At 40.6% G+C, this 17,094-nt stretch overlaps 1 protein-coding gene across 1 annotated transcript in view; it reads left to right on the top strand.

Moving 5' to 3' along the window:
• YJEFN3 (YjeF N-terminal domain containing 3) overlaps nucleotides 1-17,094 on the top strand; it is a 251,439-nt gene that overhangs the window by 233,555 nt on the left and 790 nt on the right. The window contains exons 4-5 of the mRNA XM_082268216.1: nucleotides 1,335-1,448; nucleotides 3,653-3,803. Coding sequence (XP_082124342.1) covers nucleotides 1,335-1,448; nucleotides 3,653-3,803 — 265 coding nt within the window. The remainder of the gene's footprint in view (nucleotides 1-1,334; nucleotides 1,449-3,652; nucleotides 3,804-17,094) is intronic.

The following is a 17,094-nucleotide window of genomic DNA, read 5'->3' as shown; positions in this document are numbered from 1 at the left end:
AACCTTCAATGCATTACTCAGATAGCATCCACCGAAAAAGTCAAAGACAATAGAAAACTCTAATTTTATTTGTGTGTAATATTTATCGTATGCATTTATTTATTTGCACATTTGTTTAAATGATTTGTTGCACAATTTTTTCTGAACATGAAATAGGATATTTGTGCCTGAATAAATTATGGGGCTATTCTGTACTGTACCAAATATATTGGTGCGCACCATAACAATTGATCTGTAATGGCTGTAATGGCATATCTCTTTAGTTTTCATTAAAGAGGAACTGCAGTCTGCTCACATAATTTGTAATAAAAACATCCTTGCCAATCTAAAGCTTCCTTCCAACCACTTTGCATATTTTTTTATATGTACTGTGATTCTGTACTTGCCAAATATGCTGCAGAAATCTCCCTTCACCAATTCTGGCTGCAGCCATTTTAACTATGGGCAGCTGAAACTGCTGCCTGTTCACTTCCTGGATTTCATTTACACAGACACACAGAGGCATATATATATATATATATATATATATATATATATATATACACATATATATATTAATTAGATAAAATTGCTGCACTATAAGCATAAACATAAAACCTAAATTAAAGGTTTAAAAACAATAAGTGAAAAGCAGCTGACACAAAAAGACATGAAAACAATATCTTCAGGTAACAATGTGGAAGATGGTGTCGCGCTAATGACAGCATAAAAGTTTAACTGACAGCACGAGTCCCATGTGCAACAAAAGTCCAAATCAATCCAAAGAGGTGCAGAGAGAGGAGGATCCACCACCAAACAGAGTCACTGAATACTCTTACCAGCTACTCAGACCCACCAGGGTCACACAACGCCCAAAGTACTGATGTAGATCACAACAGGTAAGATCCAATAACCCCAAACACCTCCTGCTGCTGCGGACTGGAATCCACTCCACCGGACCTTTGCTGCACTTAGAAGACATAAACAAAGGAGAGTGAGAGAGAGCTGTGCATGATGTCATTAGCCTAGGCTAATTACCAGCCAAGAAAGAGGAAGTGGGCTGTATAAAGTATTTACTGGCAGAAAAAATGCTTAACTATCCAAAGTTAAAACAACAAGGGGAGAAGATTTAAAAGTTGAAAAGATGAAAAAATGACTAAAGAGCCGCTTTAATGTTACATGTCAACACCACAATTGAACTGTGTGAAACTCTCAACTGTTGAATCTAAAGTATTTGTGTAATAAGCAACATATGATGTGCACATATATAGATATACAGTAAATAAATATATATATAGTTTTTTTTTTTTTGTTTTTAGTTTTTCAAATATTAAACCCTAATTGTTCTACTTTAGGACTATGAACCTACAATCTTCTACCCTAAGAGATCACTTGATAATCTGTACAAAGACTTTACAATTCAGTGTGAAAAGATGGATATCCCCTTTCTATCCTACCTTCCTACAGAAGTAAGTGCTTAACATTCTAATTCAGAAGTGTAATCAAATAATTTGGAACTGAATGGGTTGTTGTTCGTGTATCTTAGGCAGCTACCAAAGTATGTGTTCCCTTATATAATTACTCTAGGAAACAATTGTAACAATGGAGAAATAGATAAGAAGCAGTTGCTTGGCCTGACTAGACGATGCTCATGCATTAACATTGTTTTTTTTAAATAAGGACTTATGCCAACTGGCATGGGCTTGTATCTATGGCACCGCTTTAAGGCAATTATTTACTTCTTTTAACTTCCATTTGACCAAACACAACTATGTCCATTATGTTTTAGTACTAGAATCTGACACTGTATATGCCAAGTAGCTTCTAGCTAGTACTATGATACAGGACACTCTGCCTCTGCTGTGAAGTAGGTTGACACTATTGCAGGTGTAGGGATGCATGTAAACCACACATGTTCCTGCACCCACAGCCAAAATGCGCTGCTGTTTAGAAAATGTGCAGGGGTGCCATCAATTCTTAATGAGATTCTAACACATTGGAAAACATGGCACATTTTCCCATGCAGCTATAATTTCAGAAATGGTCAGGGACCTTTTCCCTGTCTTTCCCACAGGCACAGCAGCCCATTCAAATGAATGGGCTGCTGTGCCCATGATGCCCCCCAAAGCAAATGCACACATATGAACCTAGGCTAATTGGTGTTTCTATTATCCAGCTTGTTGTGCCTCAGTGCTGTGCTTACCAGCTCCAGTGCTCCCTGCTCCCATTGGAATATAGTGAGCTAAAGACAGCATATGGCCATAAAGTTTAATGACCAGTTGCTATGTCTGTTTTCAGCTCAGCATATGCACCAGAAGCAGTTAACACTGTTGATTTACTAAAACTGGGGAGTGCAAAATCTGGTGCAGCTGTGCATAGTAGCCAATCGGCTTCTAACTTCAGCTTGTTCAGCTTTTTAAATAAAACCTGGAAGCTGATTGGTTTCTATGCACAGCTGCACCAGATTTTATACTCTCCAGCTTTAGTAAGTCAACCCCACTGTGTTGGCCTCTGACAAGCTGGTCATGTTATACAAGCTGCACACTCACTACTTTACATTATAGCAAAGTGTCATTTTTTCAGTGTTGTCACACGAAAAGACATAATAAAATATATACAAAAATGGGAGGCGTGTACTCACTTTTTTGAGATACTGTATATACAGTGTGTTTACAGTGTGTTCAAAAAGGAAAAAAAAAAACCTAAAACTCTTAACTGAACTGTCATGCCATCAAATGTCTGGTGTCATAACTGATCATATGTGCAGGACCACATATGCAGATCTAACAGAGGCTAAGATGGCATCTTCTTTGGATCTAAAGAATAGAAGGGTTTAGTTCTGCTTTAATCCCCATCCTCAGCTGAACATAATCACTTTCCCTTCGCTACCTTGCTTTTGCATTCTTTCGTCTAGAGCTGGTACTGTCAGCTATTGGGAGCATCTGGCTTACTTTCCTTCCTCTCATCTGTCTTAGCCCATGGAAGCTTCAAGGGATTTCTCTTTTCTTTCTCTTTTCTTTCTCTTTTCTCCCCTAGTGTCCTAATGGAGTGGTAGGAGAGCAAAGGTTAGATACTGTATGTACAGCTGAGAAGAGCGGCACTTGGTTGAGCCTGTGATTTTACCCTTCATGAGCCCAAAGTAAAATGTGAAAAGCAATGTGTGATTTCAATCGCACATTAACTTCTTCTTTGTGTGATAAATGCCAGAAGCAGTATTGAAATAATCTAGCTGCTGATAGAGAACAAAGCACAAGATATCTTGAATAGAATTATTCAGCAACAGTTAGAGGACCTTGGTGCATGGTGCCATGTAATTGCAGAAGGCTTCTAAAATTTTCAGTGAGAAAACTCAAAAGGTGAGCTGTTAACTTGTTTGAGCATACATACTGTATGTCACAAAAAAAATCACTGCATCGTGCAAAGAGATAAAGGTGATCCTAAAAAAAAAACATTGAAGGAGCTCCAAAACTGTAGCCTACATTGTAGAGTATGTTTAGCTTCTTCCGGTGTCTCTTTGCACCTAATCAGGTGTTTTACTATTTGCAGGTGACATATAAGCCATCAATAATGCATCCATAAAAAAGTTATATTCCTAATTGACAAAAATGATTCCTTCTGTTATTTGTATTAGCAATTTGAATAAGAAACTGGTACTTTGTTTTCTGTTCTATAGGTGCAGTTAATTAATGATGCCTACAATCTAGTGGTGGACGCAGTGCTGGGCGTTGAGGCAAATAGTGAAGAAGGTAAAGAGCCATGGGCAACTATTTTGGGAATAATGAAACAGATAAAAATACCCATTATCAGTCTGGATATTCCATCAGGTGGGTAACTAACACCATTTTTTTTCCAACATCAGAGTTCAATGTACAGTAAAATCTTGGATTGAGAGCATTCTGCAAGACAAGCAAAATAATTTTATACATTTTGACTTGAAAAACGAGTGATGTCTTGATATACAAGCAGCGTCACGTCACAACTGGGTAGAAAAGAGAAGAGGGGCGCCTCTAAGTGTAGAGATATGGTTACATTTAATGAAGGTTCAACATTTAGCAACTCACATGGTTGATGATTAAAAGAGGCACATCTAAGTATGCAGGCATCTGGGGTAAAGCTGTCCACATAGACCGTCCTCCGCACCACCATCGACATCATACCTTCCACACTTCGCTGCACGAGGGATTCAAGCCTCGCTTTCATATCGCTATACCGCAGGGTAGTCTTCCCTGTCACAATTGCAGACTGACAGCGGTGAGAGCCGGCGGTGAGGTGGATAGCTTTACCTTGGATGCCTTCATTCTTACATGTGCCTCTTTTAATCATCAACCATGTGAGTTGTTGAATGTTGTACCTTCATTAAATGTAACCATATTGCTACACTTAGAGGAGCCTCTCTTCTCTTTTATACTCTGTAGCTCCTGCTGGATTTTGCTTTTAATCCCCTTGTGGAGGCTGTCATTTGTGGATGGACATTTTATGGTTACACAGCCTATCACATTGCTATAATATTTTAATATGGGACTTTAAACTGTAGGACTTCTGAATAAATGGTTGTAGAGGAATCATCTGAGTTTCCATAATTTCTTATTGGGAAATTGGCTTTGATATAAGAGCGCTTTGGATTACAATCATGTTTCCAGAACGAATTATGCTCGCAATCCAAGGTTTTATTGTATATGTTTTAATATTCACATTTTTATAACAATGTTTCAGCTACATACTGTGGTTGCATCATAGCATGCATGAGTTCTTAAAAGTCATGTGTATAAAAAGGTATCGCCAGTATAATTATTAGTCAAACATAGGGCAGTTGTACCTTACATCTGGTCCTCATACAGTATCTCACAAAAGTGAGTACACCCCTCACATTTGTGTAAATATTTTATTATATCTTTTCATGTGACAACACTGAAGAAATGGCACTTTGCTACAATGTAAAGTAGTGAGTGTAAAGCTTGTATAACAGTGTAAATTTGCTGTCCCCTCAAAATAACTCAACACACAGCCATTAATGGCTAAACTGCTGGCAACAAAAGGCAAGAGCCAAAGATGCGCAGGACCCTTTTCCAATGCGGACCATGGCCGTCCCGGAGCTGTGTAAACAGGCTCCATTGAGAGCCAGTCACAATCTCTTGTCATGTGAATTGGATGCGGAGAAACTCGCATCCAATTCACATAAGTATGAACCCAGGCCTAAAGCTGCTCCACATAAATAAATAAAAAAATGGTAGGAAATATATATTTTTCAATTGAAGAACAAAATATTAGGTCCCTTTCACACAGGCTTTCGGACCTGGTCCGCCTGTCAGTTTTTCAGGCAGACCTGATCGGATGCTCCATGCAGCCCTATGGAGCAGTGGATGTCAGCGGAGACCTCTCCGCTGACACCCGCTGCTATCCGATCCTGTCTGTGAAATCTGGATAGATCAAAACCCTGTTTTCCATCCGTCTGTAGGATTGGATCGGATAAGATCGGATGAAAAACGGACAGGCAGTCCATTTTCATCTGATCTCCCATAGAGGACAGTGAGGCTCTGACAGCTCCATCTCTGCACACAGAGCGAAGACGGAGCTGTCGTCTGCCTACTCAGCAGGGATCAGTGGATCGATCCCCGCTAAGCAAAACGGACTCCATCGGGTGCACCGCCCGTGTTAAAGGAGCCTTAGTCACAGAAAAAACACTACCATAAATAAAGGTAGATTTCTACAACAGTACAAACTATTATTTTCTCAAAAATGCATGTGAACTGATGATCATCAATATGAGGCCCTCTTACCTAACTGTACATATAATAATAGTGATGTGCTGCATATCAGGAGGATGGTCAGAAGGAGAGATCAGTGAAACCGCAGAGAGGGATATAGAATCCCCAGTAAGGTCTATACAAAAAAGAGGAAACAATGAACTCATAGTTGCCAACATTTAAAAAAAATTTCCAGGGACACTTTGCAGCACAGCTATCAATTACCACACCCACTTCCCGGAAGCTCCGCCCACTCTGCATAATTAATCTCGCCTACTTATCAGATTATAGAGTCTACTCCAATATAGAGAGAATTACAGGAGATTAAAAAAGGGAATTTCAAAATTAAGGCCAGAGTAGCAGAGTTGGAATAATTCTCCCATTCACCTGCGCTACTTCTGCATAACATTTATGGGCAGCCTGATTAACAGGCACTTCCAGGGACAATATAAATTACCTGGGACAGGCTCCTATTTGCAGGGACTGTCCCTGGAAAAAAAGGGACAGTTGGCAAGTATGTGAACTGCGAGTAAAAAACAAAAAAATATAAATGTATTCGCTATGATCCATGTAAGGCAAAGATTTATTATATTGCAGCTTAACAATTCTTAAATGTGATGGCTGCATTAATTTCCTTTTTTAAACTTTCTTTCTGCTATGTGTCTATGTGCAGAATGTGTCTGTTTACATGGACGAGACAAACCATTTCAAAGTGGCAGAGGTGGATAAAATGTTCAGCTTTTATCTATGCATGCAAAACCCTTATCCCAAAAGGAAAAAACAGGTCACCGTAACTGATGTAGGACTGCCCCCTAGAGGACTGCTGTTGATTGACACTTTTGGATTCCCCTGGGATACCCGTAGCAACTGCATGCAGAATTCTTAGCACTTTACGTTCTTGGCTCAGTCAATAATCAGTCTAGGGGTAGATGCTTTTGTTGTTTTTATTTTATATTGGAATGGGAGAAGGGATGAGTGGGATACTCCAACCTTGAACTATTCACAAAATCTGAGGACTCCTACTTGAGGATGCGGCAAGGCCACTACTTCATCCTGCCACTTGAATGAAGCTTAAGTAAATGTTCTTGTTTGTATTTCTCTTCAGGGTACTCCCCAAGTGCCCTCTTTCTCTGTATGAGCCGACACCCGTCCACTGACTGCACTACCCAGAGTGGTCCCCTTCCTGGGCAGACCCCCGGGCAAGATCCTCTGTACTCACGATACTGCTTTCCAGGTTCTCACAGTTTCCCAACTCCTCAGTCAACTCTCCTGGAACTCCGGATTCAGCTACACACTGTAGGTTCACCAGGCCGACTGCCTGTGACCATCACCAACTGCTACAGAAGACCCCTTTTGGGACTTTGCTTCCCTCCAAATACCTCTACCTTATGTGCCCCTGGCTTTTTATACCCTGCCTCACAATGCACAGACAGAGACAAACAGTCTGTGCCAATCCCTGGAGCTGTATCAAAAACCTGTGTGTCATTGGCCAGGTTTCCTCCACTGTCCAATGTGCCTCACCATTGGACACAGTGGAGACACTCCTTCAGACCAGATGAATCACACACTGGACTCACTGAGCAGACCTACTTTCAGATCCTGCTCCCTGTTAAGCAGAGAGAACATAGAATGTACCTGCTGCTCCTCTGATAGGCAGACAGAGAAAAAACTATACTCACTCTCTAGCACCTATCTAGGAGGGTGCTACTCTTAATATAAAGCGTGAGCTAGAGTTTGACTTCAATTTTCAATAACCATGCCCCGGACGACGTCACATATGACAAAACCGGTCGGGCGGTACCTGATGCTTAACCACCACGCCCCTTGTAGCCTGGCTTGTACACCACACGCGGGATGCCACGGATTTTACATACTGTATTGATGCGATTCTTTTACCTACTGGATGTAAGTGCAACCTTTAAATAAATACACTGCTTATCTTTACTGGTTTACACTATGGCTCTTCGTGTCTCTTTTCCCATATATGTGGCTTACTTTTGCTTGGGCCGTGTTTAACCTGACCTGGGAGAGATTGATTGCCCCACTTAAGATCCTACTAAGAGGAGTGTTCAGATATATATCTCAGCGTATGTGGCCTGGCCATTGATTTGGGGGCCGTTTTTCTGGTAAATTTCTGGGGATTTCTGGCCATTAAAGCAGATTTGTCACGGGTGTTTTTCCAGTTATCTTCTTCTTGGGAATTCAACGTCTTCCTTTTTACCATTCACTCTGGATCTTGCGTATACACCTTTGGACGTTTGGACTTTTCTATCTTATATGCACATTGATTATTGATCATATTTGCACTTTTTGGTCACTTTATTAATTTTGAGTTGCACCAATTATTGTGTTATTTTTGTTAACCACTGTATATTAATTTAAACACATGGTTCATTTTTTATGTTAGCGCTGCACTATTTATTTTCCATTAGTGTATCTAAATCTGCTCATAAACTGCCCAAGAAAATTAAGACTGGGTTCACACTATTGCGAATTGGATGCAGGTTTCCCTAGTCTAGTTTCCCCGCAAGCAGCTTGCTATGGGGGCACCCGAGCTGAGCTTCAGCTCCGTTTGTCCATTCAGGAACAGAGCTGCCATTCGGCCCCGCCCCCTCTCTCTCATGATTGGCTAACTGACTTTAAATGACATCAGTGGGAGCCAATGGCAGCACGGCTGTGCCTCAGCCAATCAGGAGGGAGAGTCCCAGATGGCCGAGGGACTTGTGGACATCGCTGGTCAGAGATGGGGCTCAGGTAAGTATTAGGGAGTGCTGGGGAGGCTGCTGCATACAGAAGGCTTTATATCATATTGCATAGAATGCATTAGGATAAAAAACCTTCTGACTTTACAACTACTTTAAGTAGCAGAGGGAGTTGTTAATCAGTTTCAGATGCTCTGGTGTTAATAAAATTAACAGGTGCACTAGATGGGCAACAATGAGATAACCTCTAAAACAGGAATAGTTTTACAGGTGGAGGCCACTGACATTTTTCTTCCCTACTCATCTTTTCTGACTGTTTTTCACTAGTTTTGCACTTGGCTAGGGTCAGTGTCACTACTGGTAGCATGAGACGATACCTGGACCCTATAGAGAGTGCACAGGCAATCCAACTCCTCCAGGATGGTACATTAATACATGTCAATGCCAGAAGGTTTGCTGTGTTTCCCAGCACAGTCTCAAGAGCATGGAGGAGATTCCAGGAGACAGGCAGTTACTCTAGGAATCAGGATGAAATCCTTAGACCCATTGTCAAACCCTGCACTGGTGCAGTGGGTCCTGGGTTCCTCCTGGTGCACGACAATGCCCAGCCTCATGTGGCAAAAGTATGCAGCCAGTTCCTGGAGAATGAAGGAATTGATACCATTGAATGTCCCCCACACTCGCCTGACCTAAATAGAAAACCTCCGGGACAATAAGTTTCGGTCATCCAACGCCACCAGGTTGCACCTCAGTCTGTTCAGGAGCTCAGTGATGTCCTGGTCCAGATCTGGGAGAAAATACCCTAGGACACCATCCGTCGTCTCATTATCTGCATGCCCTGATGTTGTTAGGCATGCATACAAGCACATGGGGGCCACATACATTTCTGAGTACTAGTTTGAGTTGACTCAATGAAATTTAAGCATAATGGACTACCGTGCTGCATACATTTTTCACTTAGATTTTTGGGGTCTCTTTGAATTCCGCCCTCTGTTTATTTTTTTTGAGCAGTGTACATTTTACACCCCCCCCCCCCCCCCCAGACTGACACTGCTGGTGTGCCTCCTGTGCCTGTCCCTTCAGGGTGTTGTCTCACTAATACAGGAGGTGTGTTACTGGCAAGATCATCAAGATCATCAGGTGAAAACAGGGTAAAAACTGATGCAGCCACCACATCTAATGATTGGTAAGCTTAGAATAAATTTTTGGTTTTGGGGTTAATACCACGTTAAAAGATGGTTACATTTTGCAACTAAAAAAAACTTATTTTATATACATGGGTTTAAAATGGCCCCTTTTTACATTTAGTTCAACCAAAACCTGTAAAACTAAAACCTACATCTCCAGCACCAATAACCAAAGGTTGATTCAGGGGAAGGCAAAAACCCCATTAAAAATATAGTCCAGTTTGCCCCAATAGGGAAAAGAAATCCTTCCTGATCCCGTATGGCTACTGGATGCTCCATGGGGCTACAGTCTACAGTGTAATTTCTTATATAAATAGGCAGACATTTTGATGAATGTCTATATTGCCCACCATGTTAGCTTGGACTATATCAATTGTATTTTATCCATAAACAGCCACTGTGACACTTGAAACCATTTGATAAATCAGGTGTAAAATATATATGATGCCTCTTCACATAGTGCATGCTAAGTCACAAAAAATGAACTTTTGGACATCCACAAAAAAAAACTTTTAGTGAATAAGGGCTTATTAAAAAAAAAAAAAAGTTCATGTAAAACATGCAAAAACAAGAAGTGCAAATTTATTTGTATTCTTTAGTAAATCAGGCTGAGTTAAAAAAAAACAATTGGTCTCTGTTTATGTGAACTTCTGATATTTCCAAGCAGTTTCCTTGTTCTGAGCATGAATTTGCTGGTGGTGATTTCCTAAAAGGGAACATTTTTATTTTTGCCAAAACAACTTAAAAAACATCAATCTTGTGCAGAGGATCTTTTTTGTTAAACTAGAATTTCCTTTTCATATGATAGGAGGATTTAAAGTGAAAGCGATTGTATACCCCGCTTGGTGATTTTTACCTACAGGTAAGTCTATAATAAGGCTTATCTGTAGGTAAAATGAATATCTTCTAAAGCATGCGCTCTGAAGGTTTGGCGTATTGTGCCGGAACTTCAGAGCTCCTTGCCGGAACAGAGGGCTCCCCCACGCATGTGCGGGAATGACGTCATCGTGGCTCCGGCCACTCACAGTGCCAGAGCAACAAACCTGGAAAAATCGCAGAGGGAACATGTCAGGAACATGTCATGTGACCGGGCGCCGCTGCGAGGGGCTTTGTTCTAAGGTAAGTATGTCATAATGTGCTAGTCTTTCAGGTTTTTTTTTTTTGCGGTTTACTACTGCTTGAATACTGCTAAACTGCGCTTTGAAAATGAACCCCAAGGAGTACTAAAAATGTTATGCAGACATGCTATTTATGTGTGTTCCATAGAATTGTATAAAGCATTTTGTATTATTTTCTGTAGCCTTAGCAAACAAAAATGAGATTTTTCAACTTCCCTTTAAATTATTCATCAAAACATTTTGGTTACAGTTTTAAATATGAATGAACAGAAAATCAAGATTAAGATCACTTGGTCCAAACGGACTACTTTAATAAACTACTAAATTATAATGTTTAAAGTTTTTCTTTCATATGTAACCTTTTTTTATGAGCATTAACCACATGCAGTACAGAGAAATGTGGGTGGTGGGATATTCTGTTTATGATTTGCAGCTCTGCGCCACGGTGAAATTAACCACTTGACCTTTTTCAACCTGGGGTGCCTCCTGGGTTCTTCAGGGGTGCCTTAAGCAAAATGCCTAAAAATTGGCAGTGAATTACACAAAGTCAAAAGGTTTTTATTATGCAGCATGAAACGCATGGGCACCACGCGGACCAGCCACTGGCATCCTAACAACCAATGATGTCATTGGTTGATAACGAGGACGTTGGGCATCTGAACAGCATACTTATTTGCCCCCTCCTCTCTGGGGTCACGTTAGCAGAGGGGGAGAGGGGGGGAGAAATAAGGAGTAAAAAAAAATGCTAGAATACTAGACAGTACCAGTGTGCAAAGAGGAATAAATCACCTCAAATGTTGGGTGGCCTATGTGTTTGGATGCTACTGTGATATGTAAAACTATTAGTAGTGCCTCGGGATTGTGCATAATTTTAAAGGGTGCCTTGACAGAAAAAAAAGGTTGAGAAACACTATTTTAACTGAAATACAACACTGTACCCCAAAAAAAACTGTATATGTCATTTTTCCCCCAAATAAAGCTTTCTTTTGGTGGTATTTGGTCACCTCTGTGGTTTTTATTTTTTGCGCTATAAACAAAAAAAGACCGTCAATTAAAAAAAAAAAAAAAACAATATATTTTACTTTCTGCTATAAAACACATCTAATAAAATAAATGTAAATAATCAAATGTCTTCATCAGTTTAGGCCAAAATGTATTCTGCTACATATTTTTGGTAAAAAAAAATCCCAATAAGCGTATATTGATTGCTTTGTGTAAGAGTTATAGCGTCCAAAAACTATGGGATATATTTCTGGAATTTTTTTTTTTTTTACTAGTAATGGTGGCGATCAGCAATTTAAAGTGGGACTGCGACATTGTGGTGGACAAATCGGACACCTAACTGACACTTTTGAAACTTTTTTGGGAACCAGTGACACCAATACAGCAATCAGTGCTAAAAATATGCACTGTCACTGTACTAATGACACTGACTGGGAAGGGGTTAACTTCAGGGGCGATCAATGGGTTAAATGTGTGGCCAACATGTGCTACTATGTACTGTGTGTGCTTTTTTTTACTAAGCAATGCAGGAATAAAAAAAAAAAAAAACGCACACTGCTGCTGTCACTGGCCTGTGTTTGTTTACCTACACAGGGCTCTCTTCGGTAATGTCCAAAGCTAATCATTGGGTGCTGGCGACCAATCAGCAGCCGGTATCCGCTGATAGTTGTGCTGCAGCCAATTGCAGCACAGTCGGGGTGGCGGGGGAACGCGGGTGTGATCCTTACCCCGGCGTGTAGATCATGACACATCCTTCAGACACAGCTGATCACAGATTGGGGCAAAGAGCCAATTACAGTGATCAGCTGTGTCCAATCACAGCTGATCACAATGTAAACACACTGGCTGGTTATCTGCATTCCTTTCCTCACGCTGTCACAGCACAAGGAGAGAGTCAGTAATGAGCTAGTGTGAAAGGGGACATCTGCACTGATATTTAGGGCACTGATCATAAGTGTCCTGATAATCAGTGCAGCCCCAACGGTGCCCATTAGTGCTGCCAATCAGTGCCTCACTCATCAGTGCCCTTCATTGCCACCTATCAGTGCCGCCTATCAGTGCCGCCTTATCAGTGCTGCCCATTAGTGCCCATCACTGCTGCCTATTAGTGCCCATTAGTGCAGCCTCATCAGCGCACATCATTGAAGGGGAAAATGTACCTGTTTGCAAAATTTTATAAAATGTTATAACAGAAACTAAGAAAAATCAAATTTTTTAAACTTGTGGTCTTTTTTTTATTTGTTTAGCAAAAAATAAAAAAACCCAGTGGTTTAAAAGAAAACTCTATTTGTGTGAAACAATTATAAAAATGTCATTTGGGTACAGTGCTGCAGTGTGACAGTACTGAAAGCTGAAAATTGGCCCGGGCAGGGAGGGGGTAAAAGTGCCTGGTAGGCATGTGGTCAATACCACTTTAAAGTTTGAAAGTAGGTAGCAGTAATAAAAATGAGCAAACTGTTTTGCTCATAAGTTTTAGGGAAAGAGAGTTATGGAGGCATGAAAAATTTGTATAATAAAGTGTTTAGTAAAGCATAATTCAAAGGCAAACACTAGACATTTTACACATTTAGACATTTAGAGGTTAAGAGTACAGGTCACTGTTAGGAGATTGTTTTTCTGTACCTCATTTTTATGGCTTTGATGGGACTCTCTAGAGTAAGGAGCTATGAGATGAGAGGCAGTAGACGTGATGTCATGTGAAAACACTTCACTGCCCATCTGCATCTGGAAATCCATTCAACAACAGGAAGAAAGAATGAACTGAGGGGATGAATGAAAAAATGTCAGCATGAAACAGTTGATGGTTTCTTCCATCTCTTTCTGTCTACATTCTACTAACCACAATCAGAGTAATACCCTCCTACTGTCCCTTAAACAGAAGCTTATGTGTCCGGCGTTTATGATGATGGCTAATCCCTAATTGTGTAGTTATTACTCCTGGATAGTTATCATTTATATATTCTAGACTGTGCATGGAAATTCACAAAATTCATTGGTCAACAAATGTCTTTGCTCATGCTGCTGAAATTGAGTATCTATCAAAGTTTTTCGCTTTGATATTGCATTGTTAGTTATTGGTCAATAGCAAGCCCCAACATCTTTGTGATGTCTGTTTCATCCTGATACAACAAGTTATTTCAAGATTGGTGGTAGGAAGCGTTACAGCTAGTCATCTTGTTAAACCGCTTGGCTATGTCTTACCTCTATCCACAGGTGGACAACCTGAGCTTCTTAGGAGCAACTGTCTGATGTGACATTTTAATGAGGATTGAAACATATAAGGATAGGATACATATAAGGATAAGGACATATAAGGATTCTTCCTTCTCATTGAAAAAAGCAAGGATGGTAGCAATTGTGTGTGCTTCTTCCCATTAGAAAAGTAATTTAGTAATTGGTGCTGGTGCAATGGAGGCCAAGCAGATGTCTCCCCACCAGCTGCTCTTGGGAATACATCTGTCTGTCTCAGCCTAGCCCAGTTTACTTCCCTCTGCTTGTAAGGGAGATCCTATACATGTTAGCCTGGCCTTCAAGAACTGGACCTACACCTCAATGTAAATTTGTATGATGAGGATTTTAACCTCAAGTGCATAGCTTTAACCTCTTTGAGCTGGTGCCTCCTGGCCCTTTAGGAGGTTTACTATGCCGGAAGGCGGGGTGGGGTTTATGGTCATATGACCGCCATGATTGGGTGTCACAGTGTTCACATTTTTTGAAAGCTCCCCATCTCAAGCAGCGTTCATTAACTTTCCGTTAGCTGCCAGTAACTGTACCACCAATCCAAGCAAATAGTTGCTTGAGTTTAGTAGCTTTTGGCGTTTTTTAGGAGCTGCTGCGGGTAGGAAAAGTTCAACCACCCTCAACTTCCCTCTCCTGAATGCAGAAGAATCACTCTTAGGATAGGAATGTTTTGACCTTCGGCCGCAAAATGGCTGTAAAATAATGGCGTGAATTTGCTGTATTTGCATTTTCCCGAGGCCGGTGGTCAAAGTAGGCTATGTGCACATTTAGCCTTAAACTCTACAAAGTCTTCAGGCTCCAGAACCCATTGCGGGATTTACTAATCCTGGAAAAAACCACAAAGCCAGTTTTCTCCACTTTTTTGGGTTGCACACTGGGTTAGTTTTTCTGGCTGGCAGCACTAGGGTTGTCAGTTTCAATCCCATCCACGACACTACCTGCATGGTAGTGATTGCATGTTCCACCTGAAAATGCATGATTTTTCTCAGGGTACTTTGGTGTCCTCTCACACTACAAAGACAAGCTCTTTGATTATTTGGCTCCTGTCTAAATTGGCCCCAATATGTGTATATATGAAGGTGGGTTAGGGATCTTAGACTGTAAGTTCCTTGAGAGCAGGGACTGATGTGAATGTACAATATATACTGTATGTAAAGCACTATATACAGCAAATACCTATCTAAATATGTTTGCACTATATAAATACCAGTAAAAAAAAAATCATTCTCCTCTCAAAACACACATCCTTGAGCCCCTCAACCTGAATGGGTGAGAACCCTTGGTAACATCTAACCCTTCTGACACTGTGACATAACCCTGTCTTGTCAGAGGAACACACATGGCACTTCTTATTACTGTGTCCTGCCTAGGTCTGGGTCATTTTATTGTTTTGTAGATTCATCAGTGTCCCATGGGACATCAGAGAATAATGGGCGTTAAAGGCTTCCCTCATTCTACACTCAACTTACAAAAGCCACTTAAGTAGATTAATATTTCTGGGCATTGGACATGCAGTGACAATGCCATAACCCTGTGAAGGAAACACACGTATAAATTGTTGCAGGGGCTATCATTTGTCACTGCTTCCTGCTTAGGTTCAGATAGAGTGCAACTCCAGGGAACACATAACGTTAATTTGTAAGCTGCTAATGCTATGCAGGAAGCAGTGACAAATGTAGATGAAAGTGTATCCGTATAGTCAAAATATTTTTTATTTTTTGGTTTTGGATACAATGGAACAGCTTAAAAGCCCTGTCGGGTTTTTACTGCTGTGCAGGACTTTGTTAGAGTGATTTTCTCTTACTGATACCCAGAGACAGCCTTTTACCAAACAGCAAGTGAAGGAAACTCTCCAATTGCAGTTTAGACAGAAGTAAAAACATTTTTTTAACCACTTGCCGACCGCCGCACGACTATCTACGTCGGCGGTCAGCCCCTCACAGGCAAACTAACGTAGGGCTACGTTGCTTGCTTGTGAGGGTCTAGGGAGCGACCAGTGTATTTTTACAGTAACAGTGCATATATATAGCACTGATTACTGTAGAAATGTCACTGGTAACCCCAAAAGTGTCAAAAATGTCAGTCAAGGGTCCGATCTGTCCGCCGCAATGTCGCAGTACCGCAAAAAAAATCGCAGATCGCCGCCATTACGCGTTAAAAAAAAAAACAACAAAAAATGACAAAAATCTTTCCCTTTGTTAGTAAACGCGATAACTTTTGCGCAAACCAATCAAAATACGCTTTTTGCGATTTTTTTTACCAAACATAAGTAGCATAAAACAAATTGGCCGAAAATGTTAAAAAATTTTGATTTTTACATTTTTTTTGGGGGGAATTTCATATAAAAAAATGTGAAAAATATTGCTATTTTTGCAAAATTGACGCTCTTTTTTTGTTTATAGCGCGTGATCAAAAAATCGCACAGGTGATCAAATACCACCAAAAGAAAGCTCTGTTTGTGGGAAAAAAAGGACGCCAAATTCGTTTAGGTACAGCGTCGCACGACCGCGCAATTGTCCGTTAAAGTCACGCAGTGCCGAATCGCAAAATACCCCCTGGTCGGAATGGGGGTAAAATCTTCCGGGGCTTAAGTGGTTAAGTAGAGGAATGCTAGATCCCCTGACAGCATTTTTATTAACTGTGTCCCTGGTGCAGATTTTCCCTAATTTCCTCTTATGAAAAAGGTGTACCCAAAACAGAAAGTGAGGGGACTTTGCTCTGACAAAGCCCTGGATAGCAGAAAAACCTGACAAGGTTGCTGACCGCTCCCCACTCTATCCAAAAAAATTGTGATAGATATGCGTTAAGGCCTCATGCAACTGGACGTTCTAAAAATGTAGCTGTAGCTGTAGAATAAGTTTTGCAGCATTTTTGCAGTAGCGTTTTTTTAACGTTTTAAAGTATGTTTTTTAGCTTTTTTTTTTAGCAAAACTATACTCTCACAAAAGCTTATGGCTCATAAACACTGATAAATGCCAAATAGCCAAGTTTTTTACCGTTTTTGATCATTAATCAGTTAGAGCATTTTTATAGGTAAAAAACTCCTCTTAAAACCCACTAGTTTCGGAGTTTTTTTTTCCATCCAGAAAACGCCCCTGTCAAAAACTGCTGATAACAGCCT

Source organism: Pelophylax lessonae (assembly GCF_965119305.1).
Source record: "Pelophylax lessonae genome assembly, chromosome: 1".
Classification (NCBI taxonomy): domain Eukaryota; kingdom Metazoa; phylum Chordata; class Amphibia; order Anura; family Ranidae; genus Pelophylax; species Pelophylax lessonae.
This window is presented reverse-complemented; position numbering and strand designations above follow the sequence as displayed.